The 25,608-nt window shown below is 42.0% G+C and overlaps 1 protein-coding gene across 2 annotated transcripts in view; it reads right to left on the bottom strand.

Moving 5' to 3' along the window:
- LOC101472388 (contactin-associated protein-like 4) overlaps window positions 1-25,608 on the bottom strand; it is a 125,636-nt gene that overhangs the window by 67,389 nt on the left and 32,639 nt on the right. For both annotated transcript variants that reach the window (XM_076876757.1, XM_014410202.3), the window contains exon 2: window positions 19,353-19,463. In XM_076876757.1, the coding sequence (XP_076732872.1) occupies window positions 19,353-19,463 (111 nt within the window). The remainder of the gene's footprint in view (window positions 1-19,352; window positions 19,464-25,608) is intronic.

Genomic DNA, 25,608 nt, shown 5'->3' with positions numbered 1-25,608 from the left:
GAACTTTATTACATTTCAACCTTTGAGGTGTAGAAAGTAATAAACTTTCTTCTGTGTGTGTGTGTGTGTGTGTGTGTGTGTGTGTGTGTGTGTGTGTGTGTGTGTGTGTGTATATACATCTGTGTCTGTGTACATACATCTGTGTTTGTGTGTCAGTGTGTGAGAACATGACAGATTAAAGAATAGCTTGACCTTTAAGTCATGTTTAGTTGTTCCAGATGCACAAATGCATTGTAAAAAATACTGTCAGCAGTTTAAAACTAATTTCTGTGCAGTGGCTGAACACACGGTTTCTAGGTTGTTCTTAACTTATTTTACTCAAACAGATAACTTGTTATTTTCAGTGCAGAAAATGTCATTTAAATGGGTTAAGGACCTCAGACTGCTGCTCCTTTATTACAGAGAATGTTTCTTAATAGCCATTTAAACTCAATACATGTTGGAATTTCATCACAAGTCTCTTTGGTCTTTATAAATCAAAAGAAGAGTAAAAACAAAGCCTTTTTTCAGAGTTACAAACTTTCACTTTCAGACTTTAAAGTTTTTCATTTGTGTCTCTCGTTTGTCCTTGGGTGAGTTGTTTTGCAGATATCCTTACCTTCACACTTACTTTCTAACCGTACACACACACACACACACACACACACACACACACACACACACACACACACACACATATGCAAGTAAACCATAAATCACGACTCCCCATTTCTAATAATGTACGATAACAAATGGAGTGCAATGTGGTACTTTATTGTCATACACACAGTATAACTGTACCGGATATTAAATCTGAATAGATATAGAATGTTATCTTATAAAAAACCCATTAAATGTAATTACAATTAGGTTGCTTTATTGTCTCCCGTAGGAGGAAATTGTGATTGTGTCGTCTTGAACTGAAAAACTTGCTGCTTCAAACTAAACCAAAAATGTAAAAAAACAAACAAAGAAACACTTTAATGAACGCAAACCTGCAGGAGCTATGTTAGAAGCTTATATTAACCTTTGCAAATGTGAATGTAACACTAATTGTTACTTCTCATACCTTTACACATAGAAAATGACGACTAATGCAGCTGTTGTCATTGCTCCACCCTGACTTAATAAGAAAGGCATTAAGATTTGGGCAATAAACAATTCACAAAAAGCATTATGCAAATAACATAGTTTCAAATAATACTTGCAATTTAGTGCACCAGCTAAAAGGCCAGCATCCAAATCTACTTAAATAATTTAAGCTGATTACCTAATAATAACATTAGCAGGGTACTCAACAACCACCCTTAAATTTATATAAGTCATTATGCATGTAAACAAAATATGATGATAACATTTTTTAAACTATGCCATGATTTCCAAATGAAGGTGTTTATCTTTAAATATTGTGATATTTATTTTGCTTGTTTAAATTGTCTGTCTAATCTGTCTAATGATGCTACTATTACCGTAGTTATTATCATTATTATTACAAAATTTTGTGACTGTGACGTCCCCACGAAGGAGGTCTAGGGGTGTGAGTGTGGGGACCGGTAACAAATGGGAACGGAACGGAATGAAAAGGAAACCAGACAGAGGTGTTCAGCACATAATATGGCTTTATTACAAATAATCTTAACCTAAAGAGCTGGCAAAGCCGTTTTACCAATAATGCCAAAGAAGCAAAGGAAGCAGTCGCAGCAACGAAGGAAAAAAACTACCAAACAAATAAAGGAGGCACTTCCCACTTAACTCCTCACCACGGGGAGACACTTCCGGGGCCCACAGGCCCGTCTACTCACTCAACATAAAACCACGGACAGGACAAATATGCAGTGGGACCTTTCCAACACCTAGAAAGACAGTGTAGAGCCACAAGGGAAAATCCCCCCACACACAGTTCATCCCCAGCCCATATTATCTCCGAGAGGTGATTGCTGGCTGGGTCCAGGTGCCAAACGAGGGTAATGAACAGCAGGTGTGTCGTGGAGAGAGGGCAGAGTGAAAGAGGGACAGAGGGGTGGGAGGAGAAAGAGAGGCGGAGACAGAGAGAGAACACCACACCCACACAAAGCCAATATCAAGAGGAGGCCCTGCTAGGGCTGTAACAGTGACGTTATCACTAAAGTTAATGCAGTTCATCTTGAGAGGCATGTGCATGTCTTAACAAAATCCAGCGGTAACCCATGCAGAGGTTGAGATATTTTGTCTGAATCAAATCAATCAAATCCAACAGGCTTATCATCCATTGCACTAGTCTTTGTGTAGCACTGTCTTTAAATGCCTTCTCGGCAGCTGCACACGCAATAGGGGGTACAATCCAAGCTTGAAAATGTCTTGCGTCTTTTTTAACCTCACTGCTACGATATTTTGCCCTTTACAAACAACCGCACATTGCTGTGAAGTCTCTATTATCATTTCTCAGAAAAAGCATCGCCAATAAGAGGATGCAGTTCTATACACTGAAGAGTTGCCAGACCATTTGTATCCTGTCCCCAAATATTGCAGTGCTAAGAAGCTGTGGTGTGAGCTATTGATTAGTTTTTAAGTTTGCCTGCAAGACTGCATCCGTTGCTATATAAAATATCATCAATAAAGGGTTGTGGTGCCAAGCATTGATTAGTTTTACAGCAGCTGTGCAGGTTCCTTTTCCGTATTACACATCACCAATAAAGAGCGGTGTGGTAGCATATTGATTAGATGTTTTCTAGATCAATAGGTTGAAAAAGGAAAAGCAAACCAAACAAAAGGCAGAGCTTTGAAAAAGTTATTTTATTCAAACATTATATACACATTTAGTTTTGTTCTTCATTTGGCTAGCAGCACTGTGTCTCACTCCAAAACACTGTCACTATAAGTGGTGGTGGTGTAAGCTATTGATTGGAAATACACCAGCTTATTGTAATTAAATGTATCTGTGTTTTCTGATGCAGTGGCAACAGTTAGGAGAGAAAGAAGAAGCCAGAATCTGTGTTTGTGTGCGAGTGTGCAAAAGTGCTGTGTCAGGCCAAAGAGATGCCTCAGAGCTCAAACACCAGATGGTCAATTCTGAAAGTGGAGAGTGCTGACCCGAGCCCCACTGAGCACACACGCGCACACACTTTTCATCACTTCAGAGGTCTTTGTCATGATGCACATTTATTTCCTATGGAATTATTGTAACACTAATCACAGTTACCATAAACAGTATCTCACTTTAAATCTAATTGTTTCATTATTTACTTTTTTGATTCTGTGGACCAAATTTCTGCAGCCAAGCAGAAAAGATCCGCACAATGTGAGCAGGTAAACAGGTGTCCCACATGATGAGACGCTTTAAATGTACACAACTACTAATACTATAAAGAAAATCGAGGAGGAAATTCTGCACATTTGATGGTGTAGAGGTAGTAATCACAGTTGGATGCCATTTGTAACTCGAAACACCAGAAAGCTTTTCTCTGTCATGGACCCTGAGTTATTTTGCCCGAGTTTTGAGTTATTATATATTAATACTTGGACTTTGTTTTGTTTTTTTGCTGTTTTGACTTCTTTTTGAGTTTTGTTTTCTTTTTATGTAGCTGGTATTCCCTGGCTAGTTTCCTCATGATTACATTCTCTGTTTAGTCTTTAAATTGTAGTTTTTGTCATTAAATTTCTGTTTATGGTCAGATTTATAGTTTATATTTAATTCCTTGAGTTTCCCTGTTTCTTGTTAAATTTGCATCTCTGTGTCAGATGTTGTCCTGTTAAGTTACTTCCTGTTTTACTGGTACACAGTAGCTGTTATTTTCTGTGTCTTTTTCCTGGGTTTTTTTTTTTTTTTTGTCATCCATGATTAGTTTCAGTGGAGTCTAATTATCCTTCTGCGTCCCATCTTCCTGATTACCTATTTTGTATTTAAGCCCTCAGTTTGCATCTATTCTTTGCTGTGTTGCATTGTGTAGTCTGCGCATTTGTTTCTCGTTTGTTCCTGTAGTGCATTCCTTGGACTCCTCTGGCTTCTAGTGACCCTTGTAATCTTCGTGTACTTTTTTTTTGTTTCCCTTAGAATTTAATCATCCTTGATAAATATCTTTATTTGTATTCTGAACTCTGACCTTCTGCATTTGGGTGCACATTTACACCCACTTACACTTGCGTACAAAGGCAGCTGGCAGAAATCAATTAGAGAAACTGTCTTGTCCAAATAACATAAAGACCTGGATGAACTCCTTCTAAAATCAGACAAAACAGAGATTATTGTAATTGACCCTAAATATTTTTGGAAACATGTTTAACCATAGTTACTCATTACTTTGCATTACTTGAGTTCAAGAGACAGACAACTTCTTTATTTTGAAGATGATTGTGCGATTAAAAAGTTTGATTCTATTGACTGATGATAATTATGTGTAATTATGCATTTGGTACTCCAAATTGTCACGTTACTGTACTGAGCTAAACTGTTCCGTGTACAAGCTGTTTCCATCGAACTGCTAGGCAGAGTCAGTGAGTTGGGATTTATAGTCTGGGCTGCCCAAATTCCCATAGTACCAGCAACAAGAAGGTCATAAGCCATCTTGACAGTCTACAAAGGATAGTTAGCTTGGGTGTGCAGACTTTCATGGCCCAACAGTTTGACTGAATTGTCAAGAATTTTCCCAGAACTGAGACAGAATTTGCATTCATCAGTCAACTGAAGCCTTTCTTCCAGCATGCAGGCATTGCTAAGCTTTTCCAGGACACTGAGCAGTGTCATTTCTAAATAAATGTGCTTTATAGACTCACCATACTTCCAGATCTCCACAAGACATGTCACATGTGATTCAAGCCCATGCCATTTTCAAAAGTAAATTAAAAATATACTAAATGTAAGAAAATAAATGAATACATGATAAATGAATAGTCAAGGGGGGAAACCTACAAGTGTACAACTGTAGACATGTGGCAGTTGTAAACATTAGTGCCACCATTCATCATTTTGGTTTTAATATGTTCAATAAGAACCAAATGTGTGTGGCACCAGGCCCAGCAGAAATCTAAAAGAACTAGTATTGTGGCTGCTGGAAGCTGATCTTAAAAGAGCTAAAGGCCAAAGCTAATAAGCACTTGACTCAGACATGTCCAGTGACAGCAGAACTGTGAGGGGCAGACACTCCTGACCTTTACTCGTGTTGATAATGCTGTGGAGGCAAAGAGAAAGAGATCAGAGACAAAACTGAGACAAAGAGACGCTGCAAAGATTTACTATGTCCTGTCAGATAAAACAACCCTGTCTCCATAAAAGATGGAGCACTGTAAACTGTACAAACAGAATACAAACCATTGGTAAAACTAGCATAACAACACCAGGATATGTTTTTTAAATATGTACTTATTTTCAACTTGATTCAAACCAACAGAGATTCAAAGCACTGAAATGTTCTTCACTTCTATCTATGTAGTCATGAATTATAAATCAGTTCCAACACCTAAAGAAACAATGATACAAAGATACAGTTTGACATAAAGTGTAAAACCAGCTGAAGCACAACAGTTGCTGTCCTAGAAAATCAACACATTGAATTGAATTTTACATTTTTCCATTTTGCACATTTATACACTTCACAACTACTTGTTAGGAATACTCATTTAATCAAATGGATACCAGAGAACTTGCACTTTGCACTTCCCCACAAAACAACAGCTCTGCCACAAGTTGATGGTCAGAAGATGCTATAAATCAGAAGACAAGAGTCTCAGTCATATGGGATTTTTATTTTTTGCTTACATTGTTCTTTTGTAACTTTTTGGTTAAGTTTAGGTGAAAAAAAAAAAAAAAAAAAAAAAAAAAAAAACACCTCCTCCTTGAATCGCTACCTTATCGTGGTGGAGGGGTTTGTGTGTCCCAGGGATCCCAGGGGCTATGTTGTCTGGGGGCTTTTGCCCCCTGGTAGGGTCTCCCATGGCAAACTGGTCCTGGGTGAGGGACCAGACAAAGAGCGATTCAGAAGACCCCCATGAAAAGAATATCGAGGGAACAGTTTACCCTGCCCGGGATAGGGTTACCGGGGCCCCGCCCTGGAGCCAGGCCCGGGGAGGGTGCCCGAGGGCGAGCGTCTGGTGGCCGGGCCTTAGTCCATGGGGCCCGGCCGGGCACAGCCCGAAGAGGAGACATGGGCCCATCCTCCCGCAGGCCCACCACCCGCAGGAGGCGCCATAGGGGTCGGGTGCATTGTGAGCCGGGTGGCGGCCAGGAGCGGAGGCCCTGGCGGACCGACCCCCGGCTGCCAAGACTGGCAATAGGGACATGGAATGTCACCTCTCTGGTGGGGAAGGAGCCTGAGTTGGTGCGTGAGGTTGAGAGGTACCGGCTAGATATAGTTGGGCTCACCTCTACGCATTGTCTGGGCTCTGGAACCAGTCTCCTGGAGAGGGGCTGGACTCTGTCTCAGTCTGGAGTTGCCCCTGGTGAGAGGCGGCGGGCTGGGGTGGGTATTCTTATATCCCCTCGGCTTGCTGCCGGTACGTTGGGGTTTTTCCCGGTGGACGAGAGGGTTTGTTCCCTGCGCCTTAGGGTCGGGGAACGGGTCCTGACTGTCATCTGCGCTTATGCGCCAAGTGGCAGTTCGGAGTACCCAGCCTTCTTAGAGTCCCTGGGGGGGGGGTGCTGGAAGGTGCTCCACCTGGAGACTCTGTTGTCCTGCTGGGAGACTTCAATGCTCACGTGGGTAACGACAGCGAGACCTGGAGGGGCGTGATTGGGAGGAACGGCCTCCCTGATCTGAACCCGAGCGGTGCTTTGTTATTGGACTTCTGTGCTAATCACAGTTTGGCCATAACGAACACCCTGTTCGAACATAAGAGTGTCCATAAGTGCACGTGGCACCAGGATGCTCTAGGCCGTAGGTCGATGATCGATTTTGTAATCGTATCACCAGACCTGCGACCATATGTTCTGGACACTCGGGTAAAGAGAGGGGCTGAGCTGTCAACTGATCACCACCTGGTGGTGAGTTGGATCAGGTGGCGGGGGAGGACGCTGGACAGACCTGGCGCACCTAAACGCGTAGTGAGGGTGTGCTGGGAACGTCTAGCAGAGGCCCCAGTCCGCGAGATCTTCAACGCACACCTCCGGCAGAGCTTCAACAGCATTCCGAGGGAGACTGGGGACATTGAGTCCGAATGGACCATGTTCAGCGTCTCCATTGCCGAAGCTGCTGCATTGAGCTGCGGCCGCAAGGTGGTTGGTGCCTGCCGTGGTGGTAATCTCCGAACCAAATGGTGGACACCAGAGGTGAAGGGAGCCACCAGGCTGAAGAAGGAGGCCTATCGGGCTTGGTTAGCCTGTGGGACTCCGGAGGCAGCCGACAGGTATCGACAGGCCAAGCGGAATGCGGCTCGGGCAGTGGCTGAAGCAAAAACCCGGGTGTGGGAGGAGTTCGGAGAGGCCATGGAAAAAGACTTTCGGACTGCCTCGAAGAGATTCTGGCAAACCGTCAGGCGTCTCAGGAGGGGAAAGCGGTGCTCTACCTGCACTGTGTATAGTGCTGGCGGAGCGCTGTTGACGTCGACTGAGAAAATTGTCGGGCGGTGGAAGGAATATTTCGAGGACCTCCTTAATCCCACTGACACGTCTTCCGGGGAGGAAGCAGAGTCTGGGGATGAGGGGTGTGACCCGCCAATTTCCGGGGGCGAGGTCACTGAGGCAGTTAAACAACTCCCTGGTGGCAGAGCCCCTGGTGTCGATGAGGTCCGCCCCGAGTTCCTGAAGGCTCTGGACGTTGTAGGGCTGTCTTGGTTGACACGTCTCTGCAATGTTGCGTGGAGATCAGGGGCAGTACCTGTGGACTGGCAGACCGGGGTGGTGGTCCCCATCTTCAAGAAGGGGGACCGGAGGGTGTGTTCCAACTACAGGGGGATCACACTCCTCAGCCTCCCCGGGAAAGTCTATGCCAGGGTGCTGGAGAGGAGGGTTCGTCCGCTAGTCGAACCTCGGATACAGGAGGAACAATGCGGTTTTCGTCCTGGTTGCGGAACACTGGACCAGCTCTTTGTCCTCTCGAGGATACTTGAGGGTGCATGGGAGTTTGCCCAACCAGTCTACATGTGTTTTGTGGACCTGGAGAAGGCATTCGACCGTGTCCCTCGGGGTGTCCTGTGGGAGGTGTTGCGCGAGTATGGGGTGTCTGGCCCATTGCTACGGGCCATTCAATCCCTATACAACCGTTGCAAGAGCTTGGTTCGCATTGCCGGCAATAAGTCGGACTCGTTCCCGGTGGGTGATGGGCTCCGCCAGGGCTGCCCTTTGTCTCCGGTTCTGTTCATAATTTTTATGGACAGGATTTCTAGGCGCAGCCAAGTGGCGGAGGGCTTTCGCTTTGGTGGCCTCAGAATCTCATCTCTGATTTTTGCGGATGATGTGGTTCTGTTGGCTTCATCGGGTGAGGGCCTCCAGCTCGCACTGGAGCGGTTCGCAGCCGAGTGTAACGCAGCGGGAATGAGGATCAGCACCTCCAAATCTGAGGCCATGGTTCTCAGCCGGAAAAGGGTGGAGTGCCCACTCCGGGTCGGGGATGAGTTCCTGCCCCAAGTGGAGGAGTTCAAGTATCTCGGGGTCTTGTTCGCGAGTGATGGGAGAAGGGAGCTGGAGATCGACAGACGGATTGGGACTGCGGCTGCAGTAATGCGGACGCTGCACCGGTCAGTCGTGGTGAAGAGGGAGCTGAGTGTAAAAGCGAAGCTCTCAATTTACCGGTCGATCTACGTCCCTACCCTCACCTATGGCCACGAGCTGTGGGTAGTGACCGAAAGAACGAGATCGCGGATACAAGCGGCGGAAATGAGCTTCCTCCGAAGGGTGGCTGGCCTCTCCCTTAGAGATAGGGTGAGAAGTTCGGCCATCCGGGAGGGGCTTAGAGTAGAGCAGCTGCTGCTCCACATCGAAAGGAGCCAGCTGAGGTGGTTCGGGCATCTGGCAAGGATGCCCCCTGGGCGCCTCCTGGGCGAGGTGTTCCAGGCATGTCCCACCGGGAGGAGGCCCCGGGGCAGACCCAGGACACGCTGGAGAGATTATATCTCTCGGCTGGCCTGGGAACGCCTTGGTATTCCCCCGGACAAGCTGGAGGAGGTGGCTGGGGAGAGGGAGGTCTGGACCTCTTTGCTTAGGCTGCTACCCCCGCGACCCGACCTCGGATAAGCGGATGAAGATGGATGGATGGATGGATGGAAAAAAAAACACAGTTTACTACCCATTCAAACTGAAAAATCTTACTTTTTTATTATTATTTTATTATGTTTTAATAGACAAAAGGTACAGCTATTAAGTGATGTGTCTGTGGCTATCCTGCTTAATTGCCACATGCTTTGGTCTTCAAGGTGTACACTGAGGTGTTTCCAGGCTGTCCTGGGTGCATATAGAGATTGAAAATGTGACGTCATTCAGGGGTAAAACTGCAAAGGATTCTGAGAACTCGTGGCAAGAGGTACTAGCGCACGCAGGCTTTCAATTGAAATCAGTTACACAGCGATAAAAAGAAACCCAAAAAATGGCAAGAAGCTGTTGTATTATTAACTGCAATAGCCGGTCGCATGACAGCCACGGGAAGCCGACGGGTAAAGAGATCGGTTGTTATCGGATTACGTCGTTGAAGAGAAATTGTTCGAGCCATCTTTCCGAAGTAACAAACAGGCGACGGATGGCCTGGATTGCAGCCATTCAAAGACCAAATATAACGTCCCAGAACACTCCAGCTCACATGTTAGTCTGCTCCAAGCATTCCCACAAAGGTCAGTGTTTTGTAGTAGTTAATACGTCATTTTCATAACATAATTGGTGATATAGGTTACAAGCAAGTCTGGCGCTGAACAGAAATTGCCACGCTATGCTCCTTTGTTTATTGTGCATAAATAGTGAATTGTCCTGACACAATATTGCGTTTCGCTTCTGTTATTACCATGGTACACTGACAAAAACATATACTTTTATTCACAGGGTAAAACAGGTTTTTTTTTGTATCACCAATTGCCCAGTGCGATTACAGCATTATTGTCACTGCTACATTTCTGTAATGCGTACCAGAAATTATTTCCACTACTAATTAATTACCGTTGAGCTTAAAGGTCCTATTATGAAGACGAATTGTGAGACTGGTAAACTTATGATAGGTACGATGGTCTTTCGTTCTACGCGGTGCATTTCAAGGTCCTCTACCCATTCGTTGGTAAACTGTACCTGGGCTTGTTGCAGTGACCTGAAGTTACTAAACTTCATGAGTGTATGCACTCACTCCAAGAACCGTATAATTATAAATATGAGCGTGGTGAAAGTTGGGCAGCACGCTAACGTATTTTGTCCACTCTGTGTGCTCGTACGGGTCTAAACCTTTCACTCCTTTGATTTTTTCCTCGTATCTTTTCTTTGACTTTTCATCATGTCTGTCTTTGTACGGACCGGCATTGTTCTCATTCATTTTGTACATAACTTTTTTGGGGGACAAAGAACAAGCAAGAAGGTATTGGAACCGGAGAATGAACGTTTTGCGGTGCTGCAAATGCTTGCATTTGATGCAGTATTTGGATTGTTTTGCCACGAGTTCCTGGCATGCAATGCACGAAAGTCACGTGGTCTGTCAATCTCTATACTCAAAACTCCTCACCTAGATGATGTCCAAACCGAAACCGCTCCTTTTGACATGGAAGAGTAGCCACTCTATTTTGACCTCTTCTTAAATGACTAAACTCTCCTAATAAATCCCACCACAAGCGTCTGGCACAGTCTTCCACAAGCATCCTTTAGTCACTACCCACAGGTTGTCACCATAAGTTGGGATAGGAATGCAGATCAACTGGTAAATCAACAGCTACAGCTCACCAACATTAGTGCAGGCGCTACACTAGTCCATTTGTTAATAACCCTCTCCTAGCTTCACACCTCATAAACAATACGCCTAGACATGTAAAATTCTCCACATGGGGCTGTAACTCATTCCCAATGGGCACTCCAGCCTTTCCCTATCTGAGGCCTCAGAGGCTGAGGCTTCACTCTTCTGGACAGAGATTTCTGATGCTGTGCCAAAAATGCCAATTACAGCTGGATAGTGTTGTGACAACAACACTGCCTTAGGAAGAAGACAATGAATGTTACCCAAGCCTACATTGGAACCTAAGCGAGAGATATATTGTCAGTTTCCACTCATCCACAGGATAAAAGACTTGCATGAAAGGCAGATGATTAAATTGTGCAGCTGTCAAAAGTCATTTACATGCTACGAACAACACCAGCTGAATATTTTTGCCCCCATTTCAGACGGTGAGAGACTCCTATTGAATAGAGTGCATTATAGCAGTGAAAAGAAATACAAACCACCACCCACTGCAAACTCGATTATAGAATTATCAGCTTTTGGACAATGTCAAAAAAGCCAAATATACAGGCTCCATTTATAGGTAGAATTCATGGCACTGTTGTAAGGGATTGTATTATAGTGCACAGGCAATCCCAATTAAATGCTTGGTGAATTAACTCATCTTTTGTGCTTTCTGTTAGCGTAATGTATATTGACTAAAAACTTTCTGGGTTATGCTAGCAGTTAATTGGGGTTCATTAAAAGCAGCTGAACTAACTGACCATTATCTTTATTCTCCCTAATTAGCTGCAAATTAAATTGAAAATTGGTTTCCAGAAAACTTTATCCTAATTTTCCCCAGAAAGTCCCCGAATAATCATACATAGTATAAGACTTTGTTTTTTTCTGGAAAATTCTTCTCAACAAAGACTTAATACAACTAATGTGAGACAGGTTTGTCCCTGATACCAACTGAATCCAGTTAACCTGTAAGGACTGACACCTGAAACCAACTCAATTTGTCCCGTTACTAGAGCATTAAGGAGTGTATGTAATAGGTGAAGAGAAAAGCTGCTCAGGCTGCACAGTTGCCCTTCTGCTTTACTGCTGAAGGGAGACCAAGCTTGACATGAAGCCACTGCGGACAGAAGCACAGCTATAAGAAGCAGATAGATGGATAAGCAAAGAAAGGACCACTGAATCATTAATAATGCACCGAAATTCCACCTGACAGGTACAGAAGACAGACAGGAACATACAGAGATAGACATGAGCAAAATGAAAAGTCAAAAGTTGAAAGGAGAGACAGGCAGAGGAAGAGGCAAGCTGTTACCTTAAGAGACAGGCAGCACAGTGAACAGACAACACTACAGACAGACAGGGAGCTGAATGGGAAAGACAGACCTGGAATGAAGGTTAATCATTTACATGAGAATAGCAAGCCTGGATGGTAATTTCAGCAGCCTGATGACATGTCAGACGAACAGAAGGGCTAATGGGCTCGATGTAGCAGCAGCAGGCTGGGAAACATTGGATATCTCCTGCAGGGAAACTCCAGCCTATTTCCCCTCAAGCTTCAAGTGTAATACTGGAACTTTGAACAATGAACACACACACACTCACACACAGAGACAGGCGTAAATCAGTACTTGATTAGTTGGCAATTCGTAAACACAACAGGTTTCCAATTAAAGTTAAATTCGCATTTTAAATCAAATTCACTGAGAAAGTGATTACAGTGGCACAATAAGTCTTAACGTCTATTCCAGCATAATTGCAGCAGCTTTACTGATAATTGTCAGCGCTGCCCGAGAAAAGAACACGAACACTGCTATTAACATTTGGCAAGAAGATGTGGCTGACGAAATTAGTTTTTACTGATGAAAATGTGGCTGCAGACGGAGTGAAACTAATGACTACACCAGAAAACAGACTGCAAAGAAAAGGAGACAACTTCTAAGAAGCTCATTTAAAACACGGAAAGCAGATGGATGGGAAAGGGGGGTAAAAATTCTACAAGGATAAAAAAAGAGGCTTATGTGAGAAATGAGCGATAAACTGTAAGAACAGGAAATCAAAATGAAGGAAGATCTAAACAGAGAGGTGGGGAGCCCAGAATAGTGAGTGATTCATCCCACAGGTTTTGGTAAGACAGACATTTATCTTCAACGAGCCTCTTGCCAGAGCTTTTCAGGCTTTTCTGCACCCAGATGTAAAAATACAGTGACTGCAAAAAATATTGAGTGTGCCACCTTTCAAAAGAATCTGCCATCTATATAAAAACAAGAATGTGTATGTCGCTCTGAAGCGATACACAACATATAAACACATTTATCACTGCTTAGCTGAGCTTTTTGTGTGATAAAACTATGTGGCAAACAATAACATCGTCATTTCAGACGTGGTTTTTATTTGTTCAGCAAGTCTGCCAAGCACACTTCACGTCTCAACTGAGTCCCACAAAGTGGCAAAAAATGGCTGGCTGAATCCAGTAACGCATATGCTCGTCCTGCATTTGCACATTGATTTCATCACAAACTCAAACCTGCGCAGAGAGCGAGCATGTGCAAGAAGCCAAGAGTGCTTGAACACTACGTGTTTCACAAAGGGGACGTCATTTAAATTTATATCAGCTATTTTTTCAGTTGTTTTTTTTAATGAGCAGAGACAGAAATTTTAAATGTACCTATGTGTTCCCGTGTATTTCATATATCATATATTTCTGCCTGTTTGAACACAAAGGCCTGACATTGTTTGAAAATGGAAAGTTTGTGTAATCAGAATCAGAATCAGAAAGGGTTTTATTGCCAAATGTTGAGCGGGTTTACAACATTAGGAAATTGCTGCGGTGCTTCAGTGCAAACATACTGTTATAAATACTGTTATAAATTAAGCTTAAATAGACATGAAAATAAAAATGAGAGTAATAAGTTATACATTAGATCTTTATTCTCTGAAGAAACAGAAAAATGTAACAGTGCACTGAAATAGTTTCATAAACCACTGGCCACAAATAACTCTACACAGTACATTTTGGATATATGCTCAAGACTATCACCACCAGCAACAATGTCTCCAAGCTGTTTTACAATTTATGGCTAGGTTTTAAAGTTAAGCATTAGCAACCACTGTTGTCATTGCTGGAGTCAAGCAAGCCAAGCAAATCAATGATGTAGTCAAGCAGTAGAGCACCTGCTCTATACCTGCTGAGCTACAGCCATCTCTAATAACAAAAAGTCTTTGAAGTTAAAGCCCAAATTTAATAATACATGCATTTATATGTAAAAGGTATTTCAGGGCTTTGATAATCTCTGTTCATTTAGTGAGTAAATGAACTGAAAGGGAAGCTGCTCCTCTGAGAACAGCTACAGCAGCCAGAGTTTTTGCAGCATCAGCAGCCGCAGAAGCAGCAGTAGGAGTTGAAAATGAGACGGAGGCGTTCATTAATTCATCGATTTCCTCAGCAAACAGCCGGGATCGTGTGGGCTTTGCACCGTTAATACAGCTGGGAAGGAAATGTGACACACACGGCTCTCCTGATCTGCCACTACAACTTGATTTGAAAAATGTAGTAGTAGAATGACAGCTGAACCTGATTTATGAAGCCATCAGCAGCACAGTGGCCATTCATTACCCTCCTACTCCTAATGTCTGCGTTTTTGCAACTTGACGTGATTTTTTTTTTTTTTTTAATTTTTAAAAAAAAAAAAAAAAAAACTTGACGTGATTTTTACTGATTTTTTACAGTTATGATCCACGAGTATCGTGTATGACCTGACATTCATGGCACTGAATTTGTCATTAATTATCATTTTTAATTAATCAAGAATCTGGCCGCTTGAGGGAGCAATACTGATAAATTATTAGCATGTAGAGTGGCTTTTCCTTGACTAAATTCTAAGCCGTGCTCAAAACAAGTTGTTAAGTTAGTCTGTCTGCATTTTGGCACTGCACGAGTAGAACACACTCATGTCCTGAAAGTACTTTAGCTTTGAATTCAAAAGTGAAGTTTTAAACATTAAAGAGTTAGTGTAAATATTAAATATATGTCTATTATAGATTAAAATTGATGACGTGGAGTTATTGGCATAATTACCAAGGCTGTGACCCTGGAGAAGGCGCCACATTGAATGAAAAAGGACAAATATGTAGAGTTCTTATTTGGTTAGGTTTGTGCAAAAAAAACTACTTGGTTACATTAAGGCACAGATCATATCAACTCTAATGTGTTTTACAGCATCATGGGCCACAGGTTCTAACTATGAATGATGCAGTGAATGACAGTGGGATTATGGTGGATTTTTCCCACACACAGAAATGTGGGTGCTTCTCTCTATTGGCTCATTACAGCTGCTGCTTCATCACTTGCCAAGCCAACAAACCATGTCCTTAACACTTCTTCAGAGATGCCCTTCATAAAAAGCAGGATGTTGCAAACAGCACCCTTACTGCTGTTAAATTGCACTGCAATTTAACAAGTTGAAATAAAAGGCGGTAGGGAAGCTGATGTAGTCTATAAAATCAAATATGCGGTTGGTTGTCGGTAGTCATTCAAGTTTTTATTTTGTGTTTTGGATTTCTTTTTTGTTGGGATAGGTTAATTGAACAATCTAAATTGCCCATAGGTGTGAATGCGGGAGTGAATGTGAGTGCAACTGGTTGTCTGTCTCTGTGTGTTGGCCCTGCGACAGACTGGTGACCTGTCCAGGGTGTACCCCGCCTCTCGCCCTATGACAGCTGGGATAGGCTCCAGCGCCCCCTGCGACCCTGAAAAGGATAAGCGGAAGCGAATGGATGGATGGATTTTTTTTTGTGAGTCTGTTGTAAAATCTGATATACAAAATTCTTTTTTTCTTTTATTTAGTTAGTGGTAGTTTTCACATTGAAACAGCAGTGGTATAATGGTGGCATAATCAAAGATGAATGGAATAGGAAACAGATCATCCTCCCAACAGTGTCCTGTTTGCAGTCACAGGATCACAAGTTCTGGAAGTGAAAGTCAATGTCTTTGTACTGCAGAGTGTTTCAGGGTGTTAAAATCAGAGGGGGATACATTTTTATCCCCACCGGGCTTAAAAAAAATCCTTTAGAAGAAGCAGGGACGTGTAGACCCGGTCAAATTACACCCTAATTTCATCCCAGAATAAACTCACAAATAGCTCCGGCCACAAAGACTGAAAAAAAGTCCTTTGATTGCTGTTTACCTCCTGCAGTCTTTATTTCACAAATCAGTCAAAAGTCAGTGACATCACTTCCACTACCACCAATAAGGACAACATAGTGGGGAAAAAAGGCCTTTTTCAGAACATGCCAATAACAGGAAAAGCACAGGCAGTTCATTAACCAAAATTATGCTCTATGTAAGGATGCCAGTAAGTCGTAGCAGTGTGACAGTGTGCCAGAAAGAACAATAGCAGACTTGGGAAACTGTAGCAAGTAAATGGTATCCATTACTAATTTAAGTTTGGTCTTTTTATGGTAATGGTAAACTGATATACTTAATCACATTGAGGAAAATAAAAAATATAAGGCGGTAGATCTTTTTTCCCCCATTCTAGATTGTCTTTCATCTTGAGAGTCACTGTTTCTAGTTCCTATTTTACTTTTTCTGCCTGTGATCTTGAACACTGCAGTGTATACCCTGGACATTTCGCCAATCCGACGCAGGGCTAATACGGAGAGATAGACCATTCACACTCACATTCACACCTATCGCCAGTTTAGATCCAACAGTTACTGAGTGGATGTCTTTGGACTGAGGGGACCTGGACAGAACCCACACAAAGACGGGGAGAACATGCAAACTCAGAACACAGAAAGGAGTGGTGGTGGTGGTGTCAAACTTAGGACCTTCTTGCTGTGAGGCAACAGTGCTAACCGTACTAATTTTTATTAGGAATTTTATTTTGAAAGTAATTCACACCTGTGATATCCTAATTGCTTCTATCCTTGCTTTATTTCTCAGTCAGCCCTACATCATCTTGTCTCCCTCCCCCTGTCTCTGTGAGCCTTGCTGTCCACCTGCTCACCCATCTTTGGTTGCCTTTATGTTTCTTCTTTTGAGTTGTGTTACCATTTGGATTTGATTTTAAACCCGTTAAGTTTTTCACTTTGTTCTCCAGTAAATTTTATTAACACTATCTCCAGCTGATTTTCCAAACTGTCGGGGTGTCTGCATTTATTACCTCATTTTAACTTCTTGTCACCTTTGCTCTATGACTTGCCAAAATCTCTACACTTTTCAAACCATCATTTATGCAATACAATGAAAAGAGAACTTGATTTGTCATTAACCTAAAGTTAAGCAACATTTCAGAGCAAAGTCGTTGACTTGTAAGACAGGAAAACAAATTGGCAACAGCCTCGGCTGTAGCACAATTTTTCCATGCTCGGATTCTTTGTTTCCCAGGTGGTGGAAATCATTCAGATCCAGATTAAACCCATCTCACCCTCCCAGCTGATTTAGAGCTTTGATGTCAGGATAAAACACTGAAGCCTGCTCCCTGCAGAACGCTCCACAACAAACCACAATCTTCATTTTGTCGAAGCTTCACATCAGCATCCAACACAAGATTCTCTGCTGGGTTTTCATGCTGGACAAACAAACACCATACAGCTATCCTTCTAGTATCAGCATCCAATACAAATGGCATCAACAGAGAATAAAGACAAAGCAACTGGTGCGTATTCTTCTGTTTTGTCTCGTCTTATAAATTATTCTGATCCTCTGTCTACCTCTAAACTAGTCACCAGTGGGCTGTCTGTTTGTCTGAGTAAATCAAGTAAGGAAAAAAATCCTGTTTGGTGTTTTGTGCTTTGAGGCCAGAGCTTCACAAAAGTATTTCTTCAGCTGATCTCCACAGCTGCAGAGCAACGCCTCTGTTTTAAAATGCTATTCCCCACTCAAGAAGCATCATACCAACAAACAGATCCACAGGATCATTTGCATCATTGCATCTACATTTAAGAAATGTTATGTTTTTAAAGCACATTTAACTCTCTGTCTGCCAAGTAAGTTTCTACTACTGTGTGTATATAAAAAATATTATTGTACACACTATATTTAAACATGCTTGAATAAAATAAATAATAAGGATTAGAAAAACCTGGCCAGTATTCATCTGTAGTGAGATTATCAGTAGGGCTGGGTATCATTTCTACAACTGATTCAATCCTGATTCACAAGGTCCTGATTTAATTCAATTCAATTTAATTTTGACTCAGAAATATTATAATTATGATCATTTGTCTTTGTATATGTAGTGTCAAAATAAGCCTTCACACCTTGTATATTAAAAATATTTAATTCAAACGTATTTGAATATTTCTCTGCAATTACATACTCAGTGTAAACTTGGTATAAAAACAAAGCTGACACTTGTGAGACTTCATCAGAGTTGCAAGCGTCACAGCAGATGCCTTTGTGTCAATGTGACTGAGGATAAAACACTGAAAAATATGAAGGAGATTTTCCTGGCCAGGAAATTTGCTTTCTTGTTGGAGGTCATCAAAAAAACAAAACAAAAACAGCACCCAACAACACTGTACAAACATTTGACTGGTGCACAATAAGCAAGCAAATAATGCAGAATAGGGATTTTTGATGGGAAACTGTTCTTGAAGTACACAGAGAGAGCTGTGCAGGAAGTGGGATTTTATTGTGTTGGAAGCAAAATAGCCAAAGTAACAGGAAATTCATGACAATGTTTTTCAAACGTGAAGCATAGTTTTGATCTTATGCTGCTGGTTCAGTGAATTTTGGTTGGAGAGTAACGAAACCTGCAGTTTTAGAATCTGTGAGATGTCGGCTTTCAGTATCTGCCGGCATGTAGGTGTTATCGTGTGAATCTGTTTACCTGCTCTTTAATCCTTTGCTGTTTTAACTGTTTGGTTGTTGTGGTTGAAATGAGCCCCAACAAATTCAGCATCCTGGATGAACAGGACTCCACTCACCATCGCACCATTCCAGGAAATTCAACTGAGCCAGGCTCCCAAAAGAAACCTGCATCTCCACTGGCAGGTTCCACAACCTTACAAAGAAACCAAACTTCTTGAGCTTCTCCATGGCCTCCTGCACTGCCTTGCACTACACAGCCAGGCTGTTCCACAGCCGATCCTGCCTTTCTCAGTTCAGGTATATTAACTATAGTGGGGGTGATTTAAACAGACATGTAGAAGTTGAAAAGAACAACTTCAGTGTATTTACTTTATTTATTAATAGACTCGATTAGCTTTTCTCAAAATGTAAATGAGCCCTTTCATCATTTTTCATGCATCTCCTGACTGCATAGAAGATTTAACAGATTTAATCTCTAATCTGACCACTCTCCCCCAACACAAAATCTTGAATAATCGGGCCCCATCATATCTTCAAGACAGCAAAGAAAAACATCAAGGTTCATTTACCATTTATCTATACATAAGGAAACGTTTTTTGACAAAGCATGTGAAATACAAGAATTAGGTCATGAAACACAATTATTTTGAACCTCCAGCACTTTAAACAAATCCACAGCCAAAGTCCTACTCATTAAGCACAACAGGTATCTGTGAATGACCCACTCCCCAACAACAGTAAAACCTCACCGTCTCTTCTGTTGAGTTTGGCAAAGCCAGGCGCATGGCTGGTGGACAGCTGTGAAGAGCTCCTGAAGGATGATGGAGGCAGGCTGGAGACCAGTGGTCTGTCACACACCTCTGTCACCGATAAAAAAAGAGCAGAAAAAACATGCAAGGTTAGAACTTCATACAAAATATTGTGAAAAGTTTGTTGTTCAAAATAGTCAAAAAGATTCATAAGAGGTTGTATGTTTGTGCTTTCAATATCTTCTGCACTACAGACGAAATGGAAATGAAGGAAACTATGAAGAGGTGTGCATCATGACCGATATGTGACCCATCACGTATCTTTAAATTGTATTTCTAAATCATGTATCAAATGAATGATTACTCTCAGTTCACTGCACTTTTGTTGGCATATGCGTTGTTAGTCCTAGATGAAATAAATATTAATTTAACATTAATGTTTGTATTCCTTTACATTTACATGTGTTTCCTCAAAATGATCTAATACTGTGTAGCTGTTGTAATCATCTTTGTAACACATGAGGAAAATCCACTGATTGGGTAATGCAAACAGGTCTGATTCTGGACCAACTGTAAAACGTGGCGTATCATCGGCTTTTCTAAATACACTGATGGGTGATGAAATGCTTCTCCCACTAAAAATGTTAGGTCCAGATGAACAGAATCAACTTTTTGGGACTGACACTAATGTTATGCTCTTCTTTTCAGCCTCTTGGGAGTTTTTCTGGTTTCCTATGGTTTAAATTTGCCCTGAGAGAATCTCGCATTAACTACTGATTATTTTTCTGATTTAACTTCTGATAATTGGACATCAGAATGGATTTTGACCAGTCTCTCAGAAACTCTAAATCTTTTGGGTTTCTTGGCTGCTGCTTGGCAACTTGAAGCTCCAGCTCACTCAGCAGATTTTCTATAGGATTGTGAGCTAGAGAGGTGCTAGGCCACTTCATGAGCTTAATGTGCGTCTTCCTTAGCCACTCCTTCATTGACTTGGAAGTATTTTTTTGGATCATGATTATGCTGGAAGTCCTATTAAAGACACATCTTAAGTGATCTGGCTGCGGGAAGATTTTACAATGCAAGTTGTCCCCTCAATGCAGTGAAGTCATTCTGTACGCTTGGAAACATTATGCTTTCTGTTTTCTGGTGTGCTTGCATGTAAGAATAGCAATTTTTAGGTCATACTCAGCATTTCTCTTCCTCCAAGTACAGCGGGTTGAGTCGATGCTAAAGGGCTCAATTTTGGTTTCATCAGAGCACATCACTTTCTTACAAGACTTTCCTGAGTCATTTAGACGTTCATCTGTAGGAATCTGTAGGTCAGAATTCAGAGTCGGTTCCAGGAGATCAAATATTTATTTATGCAAGTCAATGTATAACTTTTTGCTGGATTTTTGGTTGATATTCTGTCCCTCTCGGTTAAAATTAAACTACCATAAATACTGCTGACTCTTCATTTTTCTGTAAGAGAGCAAACTCACAAACAGGGGATAAACTAATAATCATTTCCCCCATTGAATTATAAACTAACATACTATACAATAAAAAACAATGTGTGTAATGAATGTTTGTTTTGAGATTGCCTTTAGTCTGAACAGTGCATCATGCTGCCCAGACATGAGCTCCACAAATTGTGTAACTATTCGCTAAAGCAAACTTTTTTTTAATTTGTCTCATTAAGATACCACAGAGTGCTTGGAGGTGTTATCAGTTGTAAGTTTAATGTCAGAACATGCCTGTCACATTCATCTCCAGTCTCTCACTGAACCAATCAAAATCTTAAAAGAGATTGGATTACAGTCTCTAAGCTCATCTTCGGAGTCGAAGACGCGTCTGAGTGATTCATATAACAGAGATAAACAACAGAAACCATGCTGAGGAAATCACAGTATCAGATGCAATTGGAAATGGATCAGCCTACATCTCTTAGCATGTGTAAAAACCACTGAATTGTTATAAACAGCAGGAGAGGAGCTTCAAATGATCGCCTTTTCAGGATCAAAGACATGCTGTGTTGCTCTCAACTTGATCGCTGTGCATTTTGATTTATCCGGTATGGCTGAGGGGCTTTTAATGCCTTCAGACAACACTTGGAGAAGCAAACAGTCCTTAAAATTGAAAAGCTAACATCTAATGAGTGTTTCATACGACAGCTATTCATCAATCCTATCGACTCTGAGTATAACAACATGAGTGGCAGAGTGGAGTCTAATCATTGAGAAGCAGGTTTAATGTTCCCTGGGTTGAAACAGGTCTTTCAGCTGTAATGGCCTCATATTAGATGAATGAACAGTCTAATAATGTCCAGTTGGATGAGTAAATGGTGTAATTCTGCCTCGATAGATAAATGAATGTTGCAATCATGTCGCCTTGTGGAGATGAATGGCATCCTGAGTGACTCATTACAGGCTGGATACTGATGTGGATGAATCGGTGTTGTCAAAAGAAACCTTGGTTTACAGATGATGTCCTGCAATCAAAACATCACATCACTAATGATGAAGAAGATCATTTGATTGTTTGCTTGTTTATGTATATATTATTTCATCTCATTATTTGTAGATAATGATTTTTTTACAGACTTAATTCTGACAGTTAATTGAACCTGAGGTGAGCAGAAAACAACAAAACAAACAAACAAACAAAAAAAAGCCAGAATTTGGAAAACAGACAGCTTTCCATCTCCTGCAGCTCTCCTTCTGTTCTCAGTCTCTCCCACCAGACAAGTAGGAGGCTTTGTGCTAAAATTAAGCTAGTCCCGATGTTGGTTTCACCCTGAATTTAAACCCTGCTGGCCCAAGTAAAATCTACTTAACTCTTTGCAACACCCAATACTTTCTTACTCTTTATGCTGGTCATCTCATCTGGTCTGGAGAAAACAGTGGAAACCAGTGTGTCTAAAGCCTGAAAACAGCCCAGAGCCTACCCCAGATTAAAGGCAGTAAAACTGAATATATGGAGTAACAATTTACTAACCAAGAAATCAACACACAATACAAATTAAATTTTAGTTTTACGAGATTGTCGTTGGTCTGCACGGCGTAATCGTATCTCACAGATATACACACAGATTCAGCCCCATAAATATTCATCGTTTTCCTCTCAAGCTGCAAACATAAGCTAAAGCCAAACTAACACCTCCTCCCTCTAAATCCTCTCTGTTAATGGATGTTGTTCTCCACCACTGAGACAAGAGCCAATTACTATGATTCACGCAGCAGTCCAATCTGGGCCCACAACTCTGACAACAAGGCTTTAGTTTCGATTACTCTGTCAACATCAGTGCACTTCATCTCAACAACACAAGGTCTTCATCCACTCTCCCAATATTCACCAAGACCCAGTGCTTTTACTTGTTGATGAGAAATACCACACCATTTAAATGAGTGAGTGACACAGATTTCATAATATCCATATTCAACACACTCTATATGGACAAAAAAAATGGGTAAAGTATGCGTTTACAAATATTCGTGAAAGAATGGGCTATTTGAAAGAGCTCACCGAGTTCAAGTATGGTACTGTGATAGGATCCCATCGTTACAACTACTCAATCTGTAAAATTTCTTCCCCCCTAGATATTCCATGATTAACCGTACGAGACATTATTGCAAACTGGTGTGTTTAGGAACCACCACTAAACAGCAGAAAGTTGTGCTGTCTGCCGACTCAATAACTGAAGAGGTGCAAGCCTGCTCTGGCATTAACATCAAAACAACAAGTGTCCATACAATATATGTCAGGGTCCTGGGTCTCCTGACCCAGCATGTTTAGTTCTTTGTGATTTTTGTATTATTGTACTTGTGTGAGTTATTCTATGGTTTCTAGTTTCGATCCCTTGCCCTTCATGTTTCTCTGTGTAAGTCTGTGTCTGCATGTTTGAGTTTCCCTCTGTGTCTTTTGGTTCTTAGAGTCCTCTGCCTTATGGTTTATGTCTCTGTGTTTCTTAATTGCTGTCTCCACCGTGTCAAGTTTGCGTCTCTGTGTGATACTTCCTGTTTTACTTTGATGGGGCGTGTCTTATGTGAATGCGTCCTGCTTTGCTTGTCTCATCAGTCCTGATTTCTCCCAGCTGTGCCCTCCTTTGTCTCATTCCCCTCGTTACTTCCCAGTGTATCTAAACCCTGTGTTTCTCTGAGTCAGTGTCGCGTCGTCCCTCTTGCTGTGTGGATCTCCCTGTGAGTTTTAGTTTGTTGTTTCCCAGTTTAGTTTTTTTTGTATGCCCATTTTTCTGTGACCAGCAAATAAAGCTGTGGTTTCGAGTTCATCCCTTGAGTCTGTGAGTCCTGCACTTTGAGTCCTCATCTCGTGCCTGCCACACGGCATTTCATGACAATATATTTCACTTTGTAGGTAGCAATGTCAATTTAATAAACCAGTTAATTTTTATCATAGTTTTCATCAGCGGCCTTTTCTAAAGAAAACAAGTTGATAATTGAATGAAAACTAAAAAAGAAGGACAAAGACTATGACAAAATGTATTGAGATTTTTGTCACGAATAAAAAGGAAAATGAAATTTATTCTGCAAGTTTAAATCAGAACTAGTTATGTAGAAAGGTGGGACGAGTTTGGAAAGTAGCCAATTACAAGTAATTTCCTTGTGCAGTAAGGTTAGACACACAAATCTGATCTGCTGCAGACAAACAGGGTGGGACGGGGAGTACAGCTAACTCCCATGCTCCCTGTTTCTCAGGAAAATGTGACAGAAGGGAAATGTGTTTCATTTGATGTCAATGAAAATAAGATACCCCAAAAGTTGATTCTGTTCATCTGGATGTAGCGATTTCAGTGGGAGAAACGTTTCATCACTCATCCAAGTGACTTCTTCAGTCTCAGCTGACTGCAGGTTTCCCCAGTCTTATAAATAGTACATTTGCATAATGACTGAAACCAGCCCACTGAATTGACAATGGGCTGGGAGGTCAGTTCCTTAATCTTAATTATGCAAAGTCTCATGACCATTGATCAACAGCCACTGATCAAAACCCACTGGTCATTGGCCATGAGTACCTGTCACAGAAAGTTGGGGGATGGCTGCAATCACAGCATTGTAAGATGGTGAAAGATGTACCCTTAGGCCTCCTCCTCGATTCAGAGATGGTCTTTCCCTTTTCATGTGTTCATAAGATTGGGGGAAACCTGGACTCAGCTGAGACTGAAGAAGTCACTTGGATGAGTGACGAAACATTTCTCCCACAAAACGCTACGTCCAGATGAACAGAATCAACTTTTGGAGATTTACTTACAGTGGGGCAAAAAAGTATTTAGTCAGCCACCGATTGTGCAAGTTCCCCCACTTAAAATGATGACAGAGGTCAGTAATTTGCACCAGAGGTACACTTCAACTGTGAGAGACAGAATGTGAAAAAAAAATCCATGAATCCACATGGTAGGATTTGTAAAGAATTTATTCGTAAATTAGGGTGGGAAATAAGTATTTGGTCACCTCAAACATGGAAAATCTCTGGCTCTCACAGACCTGTAACGTCTTCTGTAAGAAGCTTTTCTGTCCCCCACTCGTTACCTGTATGAATGGCACCTGTTTGAACTCATCATCTGTATAAAAGACACCTGTCCACAGCCTCAAACAGTCAGACTCCAAACTCCGCCATGGCCAAGACCAAAGAGCTTTCGAAGGACACCAGGAAAAGTATTGTAGACCTGCACCAGACTGAGAAGAGTGAATCTACAATAGGCAAGCAGCTTGGTGTGAAAAAATCAACTGTGGGAGCAATCATCAGAAAATGGAAGACATACAAGACCACTGATAATCTCCCTCGATCTGGGGCTCCACGCAAGATCTCATCCCGTGGGGTCAAAATGATCATGAGAACGGTGAGCAAAGATCCCAGAACCACACGGGGGGACCTGGTGAATGACCTGCAGAGAGCTGGGACCAAAGTAACAAAGGTCACCATCAGTAACACACTACAACGGCAGGGAATCAAATCCCGCAGTGCCAGACGTGTTCCGCTGCTGAAGCCAGTGCAGGTCCAGGCCCGTCTGAAGTTTGCCAGAGAGCACATGGATGATACAGCAGAGGATTGGGAGAATGTCATGTGGTCAGATGAAACCAAAGTAGAACTTTTTGGTATAAACTCAACTCGTCGTGTTTGGAGGACGAAGAATACTAAGTTGCATCCCAAGAACACCATACCTACTGTGAAGCATGGGGGTGGAAACATCATGCTATGGGGCTGTTTTTCTGCCAAGGGGACAGGACGACTGATCCGTGTTAAGGACAGAATGAATGGG

This window comes from Maylandia zebra, linkage group LG18 (genome assembly GCF_041146795.1).
Source record: "Maylandia zebra isolate NMK-2024a linkage group LG18, Mzebra_GT3a, whole genome shotgun sequence".
Taxonomy (NCBI): Eukaryota; Metazoa; Chordata; class Actinopteri; order Cichliformes; family Cichlidae; genus Maylandia; species Maylandia zebra.
Note: the sequence above shows the minus strand (reverse complement) of the source record. Positions and strands in the feature narration are given on the sequence as shown.